The 14,985-nt window shown below is 37.6% G+C and overlaps 1 protein-coding gene across 1 annotated transcript; it reads right to left on the reverse strand.

The window, feature by feature from the left end:
* Positions 1-1,865: 1,865 nt before the first annotated feature.
* On the reverse strand, positions 1,866-14,504 carry LOC134679603 (uncharacterized). The gene is made up of 2 exons (XM_063538584.1): positions 13,551-14,504; positions 1,866-1,952 (listed from the first exon to the last, which is right to left on the reverse strand). The coding sequence occupies exons 1-2, from the start codon at positions 14,502-14,504 to the stop codon at positions 1,866-1,868; spliced, it is 1,041 nt and encodes a 346-aa protein (XP_063394654.1).
* Between the last annotated feature and the right edge of the window lie 481 nt (positions 14,505-14,985).

Genomic DNA, 14,985 nt, shown 5'->3' on the forward strand with positions numbered 1-14,985 from the left:
CACTTGACGCTTTTAAAGGCACATGTGGTTAAGTTTATTGTGTGATAAAGACAGGAAAAAGCATCATCTTTTTCACTTAATTAAAAGAAAAGTGAAGTTTATCTTGTCTTTATCACATAAATAACCATGATACGTGTATGTAGCATTGAAATAGTAAAATAACTAGTAACATTTTATACATTTATGAATGTTATTTGATTTAGAGTTGAAAAAAAAATGTATCCGTTAAATATAGTTAAAAGTTTCAATACTTAGATCACAAGTAAATCAGGAAAAAATTACACTATGTGATATATACACAATTTATAAGATGTAGCTTATGGAGAAGATATTGTTTTTAATTTGTTGTTATACGAGTGTCCCGAAGACGCTTACTATTGATGTAATAATAAAGTGCACTACAGCAGTGTCGTCATATCAGAACTGCAGTTTTATTTAACCCAATGTACTCGTTAGGTTAAGGTCGCTTGCAAACTGTCTGAGAGCGATCTATTTCTGTAGGAGTTCAAAGTCTAGATTCGTTTCGCAATAAAGAAGTTTGGGTTCTACATCGCACTTCAGGGTGCCTTCCACTTAAAGAAGATAACATATCACATGGCCATTTTATAAGAGTAATTAACCCTTAAACAGATAGGGTATCTATAGCTACCACTTAACAAATGATTTTCTTTTTAACGAGCAGAGTTGGAACTAGAAATTACTTTTCTTTTAAAGCTACCCAAATCAGTAAAGTAAATAATGCGTCAGGCCTGTTTAAGGGTTAAAAGGTTTTATTCATTACCTTTATATTTAGTTTATAGTGTGGACGGGTGGGATAATGACGCCAGTTATCTTCTTTGTTTAATTACTATAGTTTGAAAGTTATTTTAAAGCTGGATTGCACGTTGTTTGTTGGTTACAACTTTACTTATGTGTTATCTGTATTATTGTTAACATGTATGTTGTTTAATTAGCATGACAATTGAAAGTGTGAATATTTGGGTCATCGATATCTGTGATAAAGTTTAATGGGCAAACAGTTAATTTAGTTTTCAAATAAGCAGGTACATATTCCACTAAACATGTGGCCCATTGATGTAAGGTTGGTTAGTTGTTTAAAGCTTAACGCAATGCTGCAATAACGCAAACGAATAAATCACTTAGTAAAATCTAAAATAACAAAATAAAATCTACTTATCACGTAAATTGCCATTGATTACCTAGTTGATTACTTAAAATTCCAAGAACCATCCTCAGACAGATTTATAGCAATCTAATCTATTCGATTCGCAAACACTTGTGCCTACACTAAGGGGGGAGCATAAAATTCTTACAAGCCACTTTAATTAATAGGCCAGCCAATAAAATGTCAAGATAATTTTAGGGTTCTCCGATAGCACCTGTGCCAAAAGTTTGACGGTAAATCGATACCACAATGCAACGAGGGCCTTGATTTCGCAATTCTCGCCCGGTCTACTAAAGGAATAAGGGCTGTTCAATTTAGTAAGCATACAACAGAAACTGTAATAAATTTTGTCGAATCTCTGAAATAATCGTTTACTTTTACAGAAAGTACCTACTTCCTAACTTTATTTGGGTGCAACGCATAGGTAAGTGCTACTGCTTGCACATCGCTAAGGCTTCTGACAAGCAGCCAACATATTATTTTCAAACCTTCCGATGTTTTAGGGCTCATATAGACGATGCGAGAACTCGCATTGGGGTTTTTGATCGGTCGGTTCAATTGGACTTAACAAACAGTCCGCAACGTACCTAAAATCGCATGCGAGTTCGAGCGCCGTCTAAATTAGCCCTTATCTTTTAATGTTTAGCTAGGGCTCGAGTCGAGTACCTGGAAAAAGGTATTCAGGCCGCCATCGCACCATCTATTTAACTGACCTCGCCTGGAAGAAGCTGGAGGATGCCGTGCAGGACCGCGACCAATAGAAATCCCTTCTTAGATCCTTATGTCCCTGATAACATAACAACATTAACAACGTGACACGTCAAATTGGTTTGACATCAGGGTCAGGGTATGCACCGACCTTCTAATCTAATGTATATTCAGGCTGTATATACGTCCCATTGCTAGGCACAGGCCCTCTCATGTGCGAGCGAGAGGGATTGGGCTATAGTCCCCACGCTAGCCCATTGCAGATTGGGGACTTCACACACCTTTGAATTTCTTCGCAGATGTATGCAGGTGTCCTCACAATGTTTCCCTTCACCGAAAAGCTAATCTAGGTAAATGTAATGTCTAATGTAAATGAACATTAATTCAAGTTTTGATAACTAAGTTCAAATGCGGCTCCTGTAGACATTCAACATCTTTGTAAAAACCAGAAGCAAACCAACCCAAAGACCTTATCGAATTATTACACCGTACCTAGTATAAATGTATTTCGTTTTTGAATGTCCGTGTTCGACGGCTTTTAAACTCCAGTTTGAAACTGGCTCGTCAAATTTCACGACCCATGAACGTATCAGGTTGTACGGAAACAAAGTAATTTTATACGGATGTCGTATTTTATATGTCAGATCGGGGCATCTTTCGTCGGCGAAATCAATAAAATCATTTTTTTTTCTGTACTTAATTACATGTGTACACTATTAAATGTATTTATGTGTATATATTTGTTGCTGTAGTAATTACCTTGTATATGAAATGGCAGTTATCTTTTACACGAATTCAGCTACTTAATAGGAACATGTACCTACTCTAGGTACCTACTTGTGAGTAAGGTACTTTCATTGTGATTCTATTATAAGCAACACATAAATACTGAGTCATTCGTTAATAATATCCAAATACCTGATGCGTATACCTGTAACGTTTTACGTTCCCAACTCGACACAAGGTTTTAATTGAAACATTCAGTCCCCGAGGAGAACGTAATGAAAGTGATAAATCTGCAGAACAATCCTGACTTTATTTTTACAGTCCCGCCGAGTTAATATAAACAAGTGGAGTGTTCAGTTCATGAATCGTCGATAAACTGACGTGGATATAAAATGGTTATGGTGTACTCGCAGATGGCGTCAATAATACCGAAGTGGCTGTTAAAGTTAGTATCGGTATAAGGGCAGAGATTGTAAATAGAAGGTATAAAAATGCGTCATCCAACCCTTGTCACTTAAAGGCCTGTGCACACCGGCTTGCGTGTACGCGACGTGCACGTGCGCGTGCGCCAAAATGTTAATAGAAATAGAAATATTTATTATAAATATTTGTTGGAGATGCACACGCACACGTCACGCAAGCGGTGTGCCGTCTCTCATAAGGATCTATATACTACAACGCTGCAGGCGCACGTGCACGTCACGCACACGCAGCCGGCGTGCACAGGCCTCAAGTGTTGGATATGAGGGGATAATTATTTAGCTTGTTCAGAAAATACCAATTAGTTTATAGGTACCTACCGACACAGGTAATTTATAATTTGTGAGCTACTTAAAGTAAATTACTAAGGACTATTTTAAATGTATGTAATGAGCTTCTTATGTGCGCAGAAAGATATAATTAGCGTATGAAGGTTTTTACGTAAATGAATCCACTTCGTGAAGGTAAGAGCATATTTTATTCTTTCAATATTTAAAAAAATATTATAAACTTTTAAATTATCAGATAATACAGTTAAGATATTACTAGGGCACAAGTACTATCATTATTAGCGCAAATTAGTATTTTAGCTGAAATTATTAAGTCTTAACAGTTAATATATGTGCGCTTTTGTTCATAAATAATTACTTACTCTCACTCTAATAAAGTACGCATAATTTTGTTTAGTTAAATTATTTCAACAACAATTATGGACATTAATTACCTCTTTATTAGTACTTGTGTCTTAATTAACCAAGATGTCAATTAGAGGGCTGATTTCACTCGTTAATATACATGGTGTTGAGTATATACACTAATCAATATGCTACGAATTTCACTGAAAACTGATAACCATCTGTATATCAAATTGTTCGCGTCCTTATGTAGTGTTAAGATGTAACAAGCGATTATTTCTTATCTAGTCATTATAACTTTTAATACTACCAATTTAAGTACCCATTTCAGCAAAGAGGCATTTTTTGTGTGATTTCGGTTAGCGTTTATTTTTAATTCCCACTGGTAACACCTGCATTTAATCGCTGGCACGCGACGAGAATTCTTTCGTGCTAGATTTACATTTTAAACCTAAAAGCGATGGTATACTCGTAGGTACCTACTTTAATTTTAAAGACTAGCTCTAGGCTCTAATGTAAGTAACTTTAATCACATATGGATTATTTCTGGACTAAATTAATTTCATTCATTAATTACCGTGCATTCAACTTTATTGGCAGTTCGCATATAATGCACTTCATAACAATAATTAAAGTCACTTTATATTATGCAAATTTTCATTGTTTTAATGTAAGAATGCTATGTGAACGCTGTAAAACTAAATTTCGATAAGGTTTAACCAAAATAATTAATCTAAATTCATGAAGGCAAAAAACGAACCATCTGGTAAAGTCTAAACTGGCGTCCGAGTACATCGCTTACTATGAGACTGTTTGAGTTGAAGAATAATTCTACACCGTGACTTAGGTATAAGTGTGTTAGGGCTACTTGCACCATCTTGAGTTAGCAACTCGGAGTTAAATTATATACTGGTAACTCTAGAATTGACCGGTTAACCCCGAGTTAGTAGCTATAACGCTGGATGGCGCAAGTGGCCCTTATAGTACTTTTCAAACTCATTGGGTGCGCTGACAATTTCATTACTATCAAATTTGCGATTACTGCTTGGCATTTAACATGGTAAGCATTGATCAGAAGGTTTGTAGTATATTGCTATAATGTGCATTATTTCATGATTAGATGTTTCTTCGCTGCTGCTCTAACGACGATAATCCAATTAACAGTAGCATACATTCCATTTGGGACGATTATTCATAAGACATTTATAAATAAATAACCTATTTAGCCCTGTTTGTGTCTACCGCAGTCGCGTACTTTGGCGACTTATCGCCAAAGATTAATCGTGGCTGCAGAAACTTATCTCCGGGCTATTTTAGAAACATCTCGACGTTATGTTTCAGAAGGAAACATTTTGATGAACTGGTATGAAAGTATTGAAACGTGACCAGATTATTTTGGGTGAATAGGACCCAAAATTTACGAAAAACAGACAAGTTATGTTTATGACCCCGTTACATAAGTTTTCATGTAAGTAACCGTTTAATATGTTGACATATAGTTGGTCCAACCAATTTGTCAGTCAGTAAGAACCAGGAAAACTATACTCATCCTTTTCTTATGGGTGCCAGTACTAGTGTAAGACAAAGATAATATGAGTCTCTCAGTCTATGATTGAAATGACACCTTTGATAAACTATAATTTATCAAAGGTCTCATTTTATGTAGGTACGTAGATGTAATCGTTTACTAAATTTTAGAGAGATGATGAGTCGTTTGGAATCTTAGATAAAATTAGAAGCCATGCTCTTTAACTTTAGTATTGCTTTAGTGCGATTGATCTATTTGACATTTTACCGTCAAAAAAAACAGTACCAATTTAATAAGTAGACAGATTAAGTAGTAAGTCTACTTATTGGTACTGTTTTTTTTGACGGTCTCTTTTGATGGTCTTTAGACCATTAACAAAAACATACACCTAGAAAGAGAACGTTGTTTCCCTAAGTAATAATAGTACAAACTGTGATTGTGCGAGGAACGTAAAGTCGCCTAGTGCAAGCAAACACCCAATTTGCTACAAACTTGCATTCTGTTACCTACAGCAAAGTACATATTTTTAATACTTACTTAAAAAAGCGAAGCCCTTATGTAAAACAAAATTAAACGATCAGTTAACTACTTAACTAAAGCTTTTAAAAACCTAATCGAACAAGACTTCGGTTAATGAAAAATATTAGTTGGCGATTTGTTGCCGGATCTGGCTCGGCGAAACTTTTCATCGTATTAATTCAGTAGCAATCCGGGAAAGTTAAACCTCAAGCGGTCAGGAAGCAATTAAGCAGAGTCGTAGTCCAACAGACGATAGCAATTAAAGTAGGTATGCCTGCATTTATGCTGATTACTTATGTGAAAAACTGGTTATTTTTTTTTTCATAAATATCCCACTACTCTTACAAAAGGTATCTTAGGTACATACCTTCAGTACCTATAAGATTTATGAACTTTTATACCTATACTCGTATTAAAAATAAGTGACGTGACGAAAATAAAGGAAAGGAAAAGAGGGTGCGGTAACTTAATTTTTATTTCTATCTAAAAAAAATGGCCATAAGCATGATGCTCAGTGTAGGATTCCGTAGTTAGAAGGTCCATGGACGATTCACGAGACTTATACATATTATAAAGTGTGACCCATTTCCAAAAAAAAATTAAGTAATGAAATTTTCGCAAATGTGCATGCAAAGCGATCATAAAATAAATAAACGCAAAAGCGTTCCGTTTATTACACAAAACCGGGGTTTCCCTTTTGTCGAGCAAAACTCATTCGTTTCAAAGCATTGCTTGGAAAACAGTCGGTCCGCTGCATTCCGTTTGCAGATTTCTGGCTTGAAGCAATTTGGCAACGCGCCCGACCATTCTTCCTCAAGTGAGAGCTAGTGTGTCTGACTGAACGACCACTGATTACCACTAGCCGCAACAGCAACAGTTGCGGTAACAGGACGCGATTCGGAGGAATGTTTAAAACATGTTTTACTACTTTTACTGTGTGTGTGTGTGTGTGTGTGTGTGTGTGTGTGTGTGTGTTAATCGTGAAAGTTTAAATCAGTGTTTTACTTTTACTGTGGTGCGGGAATTTGGAGGAGCAATTTAAACAAGTGAATGCTGATCAGAGACTTAAGTTTTATTCAATAAACACATAATGTATAACTACGAAAACAGCAAGATTGCTTTATTACTTACTTATGAACTAACTCCTTACATAGATACCACGGAAAAGACAAAAAAAAACGAAATTACACAAGGTTTTTGTTATCCTGGCAGGGTCGTCATGTGGTGCGGGAAGTTGGAGGAGCAATTAAACAAGTGAATGCTGATTAAAGACTAAAGTTTTATTCAATAAACATGTAATTTATTCAATAAACACGTAGCTACACAAGCAGGAAGGCTGCATTATTACTTACTTATGAACCAACTCCTTACATTACATTACTTTTGCTAAAAAGTCAAGCTTTTTCAAAAGTCAAGTTATTTTATTATCTTCGATTTTATTACCTAGTAGATAACTTTAAGACATGTTGAAGTCTTTCACATGAATAAATTGCTGAGTTAAAAAATGCTTACTTATTTATAAATATCGATATCTACCTACTACTATATTACGTACTACATAAGTACCACAAAATTGACAAAAACCCTTAAACTTAGGAAATCAAGTTCCTGCTACTAAATATTATTTACCATTACCATTACACGCTGGTGGCCTTTAAGTAGCAGGAGAAATTTACCCTAAGTTTTTAATAGGCAATTTTACCACGCAAATTTATTACGGCTGCAATTTTTTCCGCGAATGCGAAACGACGTTGATTGCTGTCGCAAATTAAACAAGATAAATATCTCTAGCCAAACAATGCTCGGGTATAATTTATTTCATAAAATTTCAAATAGAAACCAGTAGGTAGCTACTTATAGTCCGACAAGAAATTGTAGAAAATTATCGAGGGAGCCACTTCCTACGTAACTGTCACATTTTTGACGTAACATGGCAACAATTACGTATGGAAATGTTTTAGTTCAATTATATTTTATTTCTACTATTTTTACTACAGGTACCTATATTTAGAACCGACAGACTTCTCACTCAGATAACAAATTCTATTTAAAGAAACGCATTATCTTTAATAAAATAAAATATGAAAAAAAAAACCTTTGGCAAGTAGCATCAATGAAACACGATCTCACAAAAAAAACATGAGACAGTGTCGCTCTCAATGTCGCCTCCGGGTGACACGTTTCATCCTTTTCATTCGGATGCCTATACTAATTAAAACGCGTTCCTTTCGGAGAGGCAAGAAAATGTAAAAGAAATTTTGCTACGCCAAAACAAGGGTCGCGTCCGTAATAAGGTGGGAATGTGCACGCATCTTATATTCACCATTTTATCGTATTACCCTTACGAGGCTGAAATCCCGCGTACTCAAATTGAAAAGAAAAAAATCGGCCAAGAGCATGTCGGGCCATGCTCAGTGTAGGGTTTCGTAGTTACCATTCTGTCAAAATAGGCCAAACGGGGGCTATTATAGTAAGTATCATAAGGGAGTGCCTTTGCAGTGCTTTGTATATTACGTAACGTCTTTTTAAATTTTTACTAAGAAAAGAAGATTTTTTGCAATAACTCACAAACGCCTAGATCGATCATGTTCGCTATAGTTTCCATTGAAAGTATTCATTACACTTTCTTTATCATATTCCTTCGGAGCGCATATTTCCAAAAATATTACCGATACCAAAAAATGGTTCTAGAAGACCCTTATTTATTTTGAAAGACCTATCCAACGATAGACCGGACCAACTTGTTGAGGGTCTTTTTCTGCTGCGTTTTCCGGTTGGTGGTTGCCACTCGGGAACCTTTCTGCCCCAACGACCATCGGATCATTATGTTCATGTACGTAAATATAATTAGGATTAATTTAATCCCATAACAAAGTACCTTTAGTACCTAAAGCTGATTCAAAACCAAAAATAAAACCCAGTTTCATAGATAGTTACTGGCGATCCAGCACCTAAAATATAAATTTTAATGATGGTGTACACTGACAATGCAATATCCATGCTTCCTAGTTCTGTATACATAGAACGCACAGCTATCATTTTAGACCCAAACACGCTTAGAACTTTTAAAAATATTTTTTTTTATTATTTTTATTTTAAGTTTATGAAAGTTAAATTTTTATGACTTCCTCGCTCGATTTAGAACCGAGAACTCCCAAGTTCTGCAAACAATAGAGCAAGAGCTTTCGTTTGAAACGAAACGTATGTCGGTGCGATGTTAAATGACATCAGCATAGCACGTGAGAACTTAGCATATCATATAATTTAAAATCTATTTAAAAATTGTAGTAAATGTTCTCAAAGATGCCTTTTTTGTGTCAGGAACTCTTTGTTACCATGTGTCGAGGCGAGCATATTTTTTTTATCCCATTTGTAACAAAATGATATGCTAGTGTGTGAACTTAGCATATCATTTTGTGAAACTCCATAGTATTGGTTTTCACGGTAAAAATGCCAGAACTATTGCTAAAAAGTATCAGAAACTCTAGAACTACGGTGCATGCTAATAGAACTCCAATAAAAACGTGATCTGCTAGACTTTGATATGCCAACTTCACAGACATCCAAAAAGGTTTGTATTTGCTCGCTTATGCCTATTCCATGATCCTTGGCATATATGTTTTTTCCGCAATTCCTATATTATATGTAGATTGAATCAATCCATGTAGAATATTGTAGAAGACACATATATGTAATAATTCGTGAATTCCAAGAAACCATCATTATTTGACCTGTATATAAATATATATGATGTTAAAACTTTATGAATATAATACGTACAGTACAGGGGTGAAAACTGCTCCAAAAAGGTGTTCTTAGTAAAACTGAACAAAAACTTAAATTACTTAAGTAGTTGTTTTTAGGGTTCCGTACCTCAAAAGGAAAAAACGGAACCCTTATAGGATCACTCGTGCGTCTGTCTGTCCGTCCGTCTGTCACAGCCAATTTTCTCCGAAACTACTGGACCAATTAAGTTGAAATTTCGTACACATATGTAAGTCTGTGACCCAAAAACGGATATGTAACGTCAACAATAGTACATTATTGCAGAGGCCGGGAAAGGGCAATTCGTGGATGAGTTTCGAGACGAATCCACGAATTGCTATTCCTGCCTAGGCATATATAGTGCTTTTCTCCAAACATGCGAGGAAATAAGCTAAAATAATTATTATTTAAGCATCAAGCATCACTCAAATCAAACCTTCACATCCAAAAATGTCAAAAACAATTTCCCTCTTTAATTAATTTTTAAAAGTTAAAGGTACAAACTTATTCTGCCATTCAGTACCATTCAATATTCGTTCATTCAATATAATTGCGCAATATAGTTTGTCAAACCAACTTTTCAGCCAGTAAGAACCAGGAAAACTACACCCATCCTTTTCTTTTGGGTGCTAGTACTAGTGTAAGACAAAGATAGTATGATTCTCTTTATCTATGTTTGAAATGAGAAAGTCCTTTGACAAACTATGTAAGCTTTATGAACACGGATGAGATTAAAAAAAAATATAAAAATAATCTTTGATTTTATTAAGCAGTATTCGCACGATCATGCACGTGAAATGATAGCTGATCGGGTCGTGTAGAAGCGGCTCGCGGCAATAATAATTGGCTGTTTGCGTTTTTTATTATTAAAAAGTAAAAAACACTACAGTAATAAGTTATTACTGTAGTGTGTTTTTACTTCCCGTCCGCTAGAACAGGACAGCGATAGTTTGATGTTTTTTAGTTAGAGTTTGACATTAACGAAGAACTTCCCGTACTATTTTTGCTACAGTAAGGTGAACATTTCCGAGCATATTGGAGAAATAGTACATTATTGTCGAGGCTCGGAAGTAGCTACTTGCAGGCTGAGGATTCGTTTTAAACGGACGACCTTGGGAGTCCGTTTAATTGAATCCGAAGCCAGCAAGTAGCCTTCCAGCCGAGTCATATATAGTGCTTTTCTCAAAAATGGTGCAAGAAACATAAATATCATAGAAACATTTTACAAAAGCAACGTTCTTACGTATATATTTTCACAGAGAAAAGCCCTTGCCGCCTTTTTATTTTTTTAATAAAAAAATAGAAGTGTATTTTTCTGCCGAAAATACGCCAACCTATTTGAGACAACTAAATAGCCGCGGTACTAATCATCTGTTTGGCTGTTTAATGGGCCTGTGCCTTCATTTGATATGGCCATTTGAACTTTTAAAAAGTTTGGAACTCGACAAATAATGGAATTTGTATGCAACATTGCAGTCCCAAAATCGAGACTGCAATGTTTTTAACTTTTTAATTTTTGACTGACCATAAACTCCGCGCTTCGCGACCTATTTTTTAGACGGCAAAGTCGACTTTGCCGTCCATTTTTGAGAAAATGAATCTTAAACATAGGGGCTACTTTTGGGGGGTAAACCATAAAATTAAAAATCAAAGTTGTGCAAACTATGTCGTGTTACATATCAAACGAAAGAGCTCATTGTGAGAATCTCAAATATTTTTTTTTTATAAATTTACGATTGTAATTTTAGAAGTTATTCAAGAAAATAGACAAAAAATGACCATTCCCCCCCCTCTAACTCCGAAACTACTAACTCTAAAATTCTGAAAAAAATACACAAAATAGTCCTTTACCTAAAGATGACAGGAAAACTTATTAGAAATCTAGAGTCAAGCGTGAGTCGGATTTAAAAACAAAAATGCGGTTTAGGTTTTTTTAGGGACACAGCCGTAATACTTTAAGTGAAACATGATGTAGACAGCTATTGTTTATTGTTTATTTACAAAATATATAAGCATTACAATCAATAAAAACCAAGTCGCTTATATACTAGGACAATCATTCATAATATATACATTATCATTAAGAATTCAATTATAATTACATAAATAAAACCTTACAAAAACTACACACAATTATTATTTAAATAAATTAAAACTTTTTGGCCAAATCCACCAACACTATTGCGAAGGCCCTAGGCCGATATCCGCATAAGGCCGAAGACCCGAAGCGTCCCGAAGAGGCATGCCTTTAGCTTCAAGCGTGAGTTGGACTGTAGATAAAAAAATGCGACTAGGCTGTATCTGGCACACAGCCGCAATGGTACTTGTAGTACTGATTGATTAGGTTACTAGGTATTGTCACGTGTTTTAAAAAGCACTATACAGGTTGGCCAAAAAATCAACTAAGTGTATTCCCGTTGCCGACGTGCAACCCCGAAATCGCGAAGAAAAATTTGGCTGTTTCATACGTTTTGGCTGGTCCGTTTTCTATGGGAGGGGAGAATACATTTTTTTTCGCGATTTCGGGTCCCATAGTAAATGTTGCTCAGTAGGTATAATCCCAAAACCTCCCTGGCTACGGGAATGTGCGTATTTTTTGGCCACCTTGTAGGTATTATCTCTCTTCGGCCTTCGCTTTTAAAACACTTGCGGAAGTTGTAGGAAGCGCGACCCGTCGAACGCTCCGAGTTTTAAGCTCTACGCGGAGCCACAGAATAAATAATAGTACTAGGTACAGAAGACTCACTCTCTAACAAAACGCGTCTGTCACGATCAGCACAGATATGGCCGCTAGGTGGCGTCAGCGCCACGCGCGGCTTATGGCAAACCCCAAAATTGGGGTCGAACGGATGTACTTTTAGCTACCTGTAGCAAAGCGACGAAATCGCGGAGTGAGACACGCCTGGCGGAGCTCGGTCTTCAGTCTTCGCATTTAGACACTTGTACTATTGTTCGGCATTTTATTTCCTATCTAAGCTACTTTGCATATTTGCAGAGATATAAGCCACCACGCCAGAAAACTTCATATTACATGTGTTGAAAACTTGATTGACTCATTCGGGTTTTTCAAGACGTTTCACTCACGTCACGTTACACGTACAAAAAAAAATTGTTGAAAATGTGTGATGTACGGAACCCTTGAAACGCGAGTCCGACTCGCACTTGACCAGTTTTTTGCTACTCGTATTTAGCGCAAATTCAACCGCAGGAAAATGCAAAATGGAATCTAGTAACGATGGTAACGACTTAACAATGTTTAATAGTTTTCGCAAGTTATCGACCCTCCGAGCTCCGGTTTATTTACTCGGCCCTTTTCCGGGCTCGCAATAATAACGCATCATCATTAAGCCCATAATAGCCAACGCCCAAAATTGTTCGGCAATTTATCAGGTTGACGGGCATTTGTCGAAATGTCATTATTCATTTCAGTTCTTGAAAGCATCCAAAAACGGTGTCATGCGGCGATAAGTATTTGAGAAGCGTGATGGTTAAATATTCCTTTGATCCAAATGAGAACAATTTTTAACAGTCTTCAAAAAAGGAGGAGATTATCAATTCGACCTTATTTTTAGTGTTCCGTACAAAACTTTGTTTACGGAACACTTATGGGATCACTTCGGTCTTGCAAATCAGTTAAATACGTTTTTCTCAGAGACCGTTTGACATAGATACCTAAAATTTGGAACAGTTATAGCAATTACCACCACTCATATTGTAAATTTTTTTTTTTTTTTTTTTAGAAATTTAATTCAGGCAACAAGGCCCATATTACAAATACCTTACAGACTAACATACATAATGTATTTTATAAATTTAAAACTAAACACTATTTAGTCGACAAAACGGCGTGGCTCCGTTGCATCGGCTGCTCTTGTGTCGGATTCGGCAGTTTGCCCCGGAACCTCCGAAACACGACACCTTTCGGCCAGAAGTCGGCGCACTCGATGGTCCCCTGCAGCGGTCGCGGCACGCGCACCACAAAAGAGTTGAAGTGCACGTAGTGGCGCGATCGAAGCTGGAACACCCTCAGCGTGTAGCCGGTCTTCTGGTGTACGTACTCCACCACTTCAGCAGCCGTGGCGGTGTAATGCAAGCGCGATACGTACAGCGCCTTACTCGGTGTAGCAATCCGCAAGCCAGAATTAGCCGGTTCGGCGGTACCACACTGAGTCTTACGAGGCGCCGTGCGCGCCTTCTTTTTTCTTGATACCAGTGTGAAATCCTCCTCATCCATACTGGCAACAGGGAGCTTCTCCTTGGGAGCCGCTCGATCAGTACCCTTTACAGGTACACTAACCCGGTTCGATGCGACTTTCGGACCGGCGACGACATCCGCGTAAACACGATGACGTGATTTGGAGGAGGCGGCGGGAGGGCGCGCGCGCGGGAGGCTCGCGGGCGGCAACACAGCTGATGCGACACATTTTACAGTGTCAGCAACATGCAAACTGACTGACTCGGCGCTCGTGGCTTGCCGGTCATCGCACTTGAAATTCGACGCCGCCGACCGAGTAAGGGCACTGTTTCGCAAATTGATGACTTCGTTGCGTAACTCGGTTATAGTGACCTGGGCCGCATCAAACCTCAAAATGACATCTGCTAGACTTGTTTTAAGGGCCACGATTTCCTTCAACAAGCAGCTAACGTCGACATGATCCGGAATATAGGACGGCAGGCTGGAGGCACCCGTCGTCGCAAACTCCGGAATCCGGTCTTCATTCTCCCTTAGAACGTTTATGATGTTCTCTAGGGTCTTCTTCCCGGTTTCATCTCCTCTCCGGTGAGGTATATACGTGCCGGCGATCCCGAGGGACTCGTGCAGCACCTTCTTTGCTGCACAGATATCTTCGACGGAAAAACTCGACGAACAGATCTGGACAGCAGACACCGTGTCCATCACTCCTTCCAGCAGCAGCTTCTGTTGCAGAAAGGCGAGGAGCTCGTTCACAATGGGTGCACTCTGTCCGGAGGCACTCATCGCGTCACTTCGCTAGCTGCGGCCGAGCCGCGCTAATTTCGCAATTAATTAAATTAATTGATCATCAATGCGTCTATGTCGCTGCGCGCATTGGACACAAATAAGTCAAAACTGCTTATTTCTTATTAAAGGGGGAAATTTAGGGGGTTGAGAGGGGTAGGCTGAAACTTTTTTCATTTGTAAGAATCGTGTGGGGTACCATTAGAAAGCTTGCAAAAAATTGAGTCGATGGACTGATTTTGACTTCATTTTAGACTGCAATAGCTTCGTCAAAAAATGCATTTAAAGTTTCAAGTTTTCATACAAAAATGTTCACCTCTGTCCTGGCGATTTTCGCGAAAACTATAGCTAACAGGCAGCTGACCAGTCAATACCCAACTTAAAGAAGCATGGAGACGGCGGGAAAATTATCAGCTTAACTTTATCTTTATTAGTTTTTCAACTGCAGCTTGACCTTTGGTTGCTTAGGGCTAGCTAACTG

Source organism: Cydia fagiglandana, chromosome 1, assembly GCF_963556715.1.
Source record: "Cydia fagiglandana chromosome 1, ilCydFagi1.1, whole genome shotgun sequence".
In the NCBI taxonomy this organism is placed as follows: Eukaryota; Metazoa; Arthropoda; class Insecta; order Lepidoptera; family Tortricidae; genus Cydia; species Cydia fagiglandana.

Coding starts and splice junctions, on each gene's coding strand:
- LOC134679603 (XM_063538584.1), bottom strand. CDS start 14,504: ATGAGTGCCTCCGGACAGAGTGCACCCATTGTGAACGAGCTCCTCGCC. Junction 1,953..13,550: donor AGACCGGCTACACGCTGAGG/GTGTTCCAGCTT, acceptor TTATGTTATCAG/GGACATAAGGATCTAAGAAG.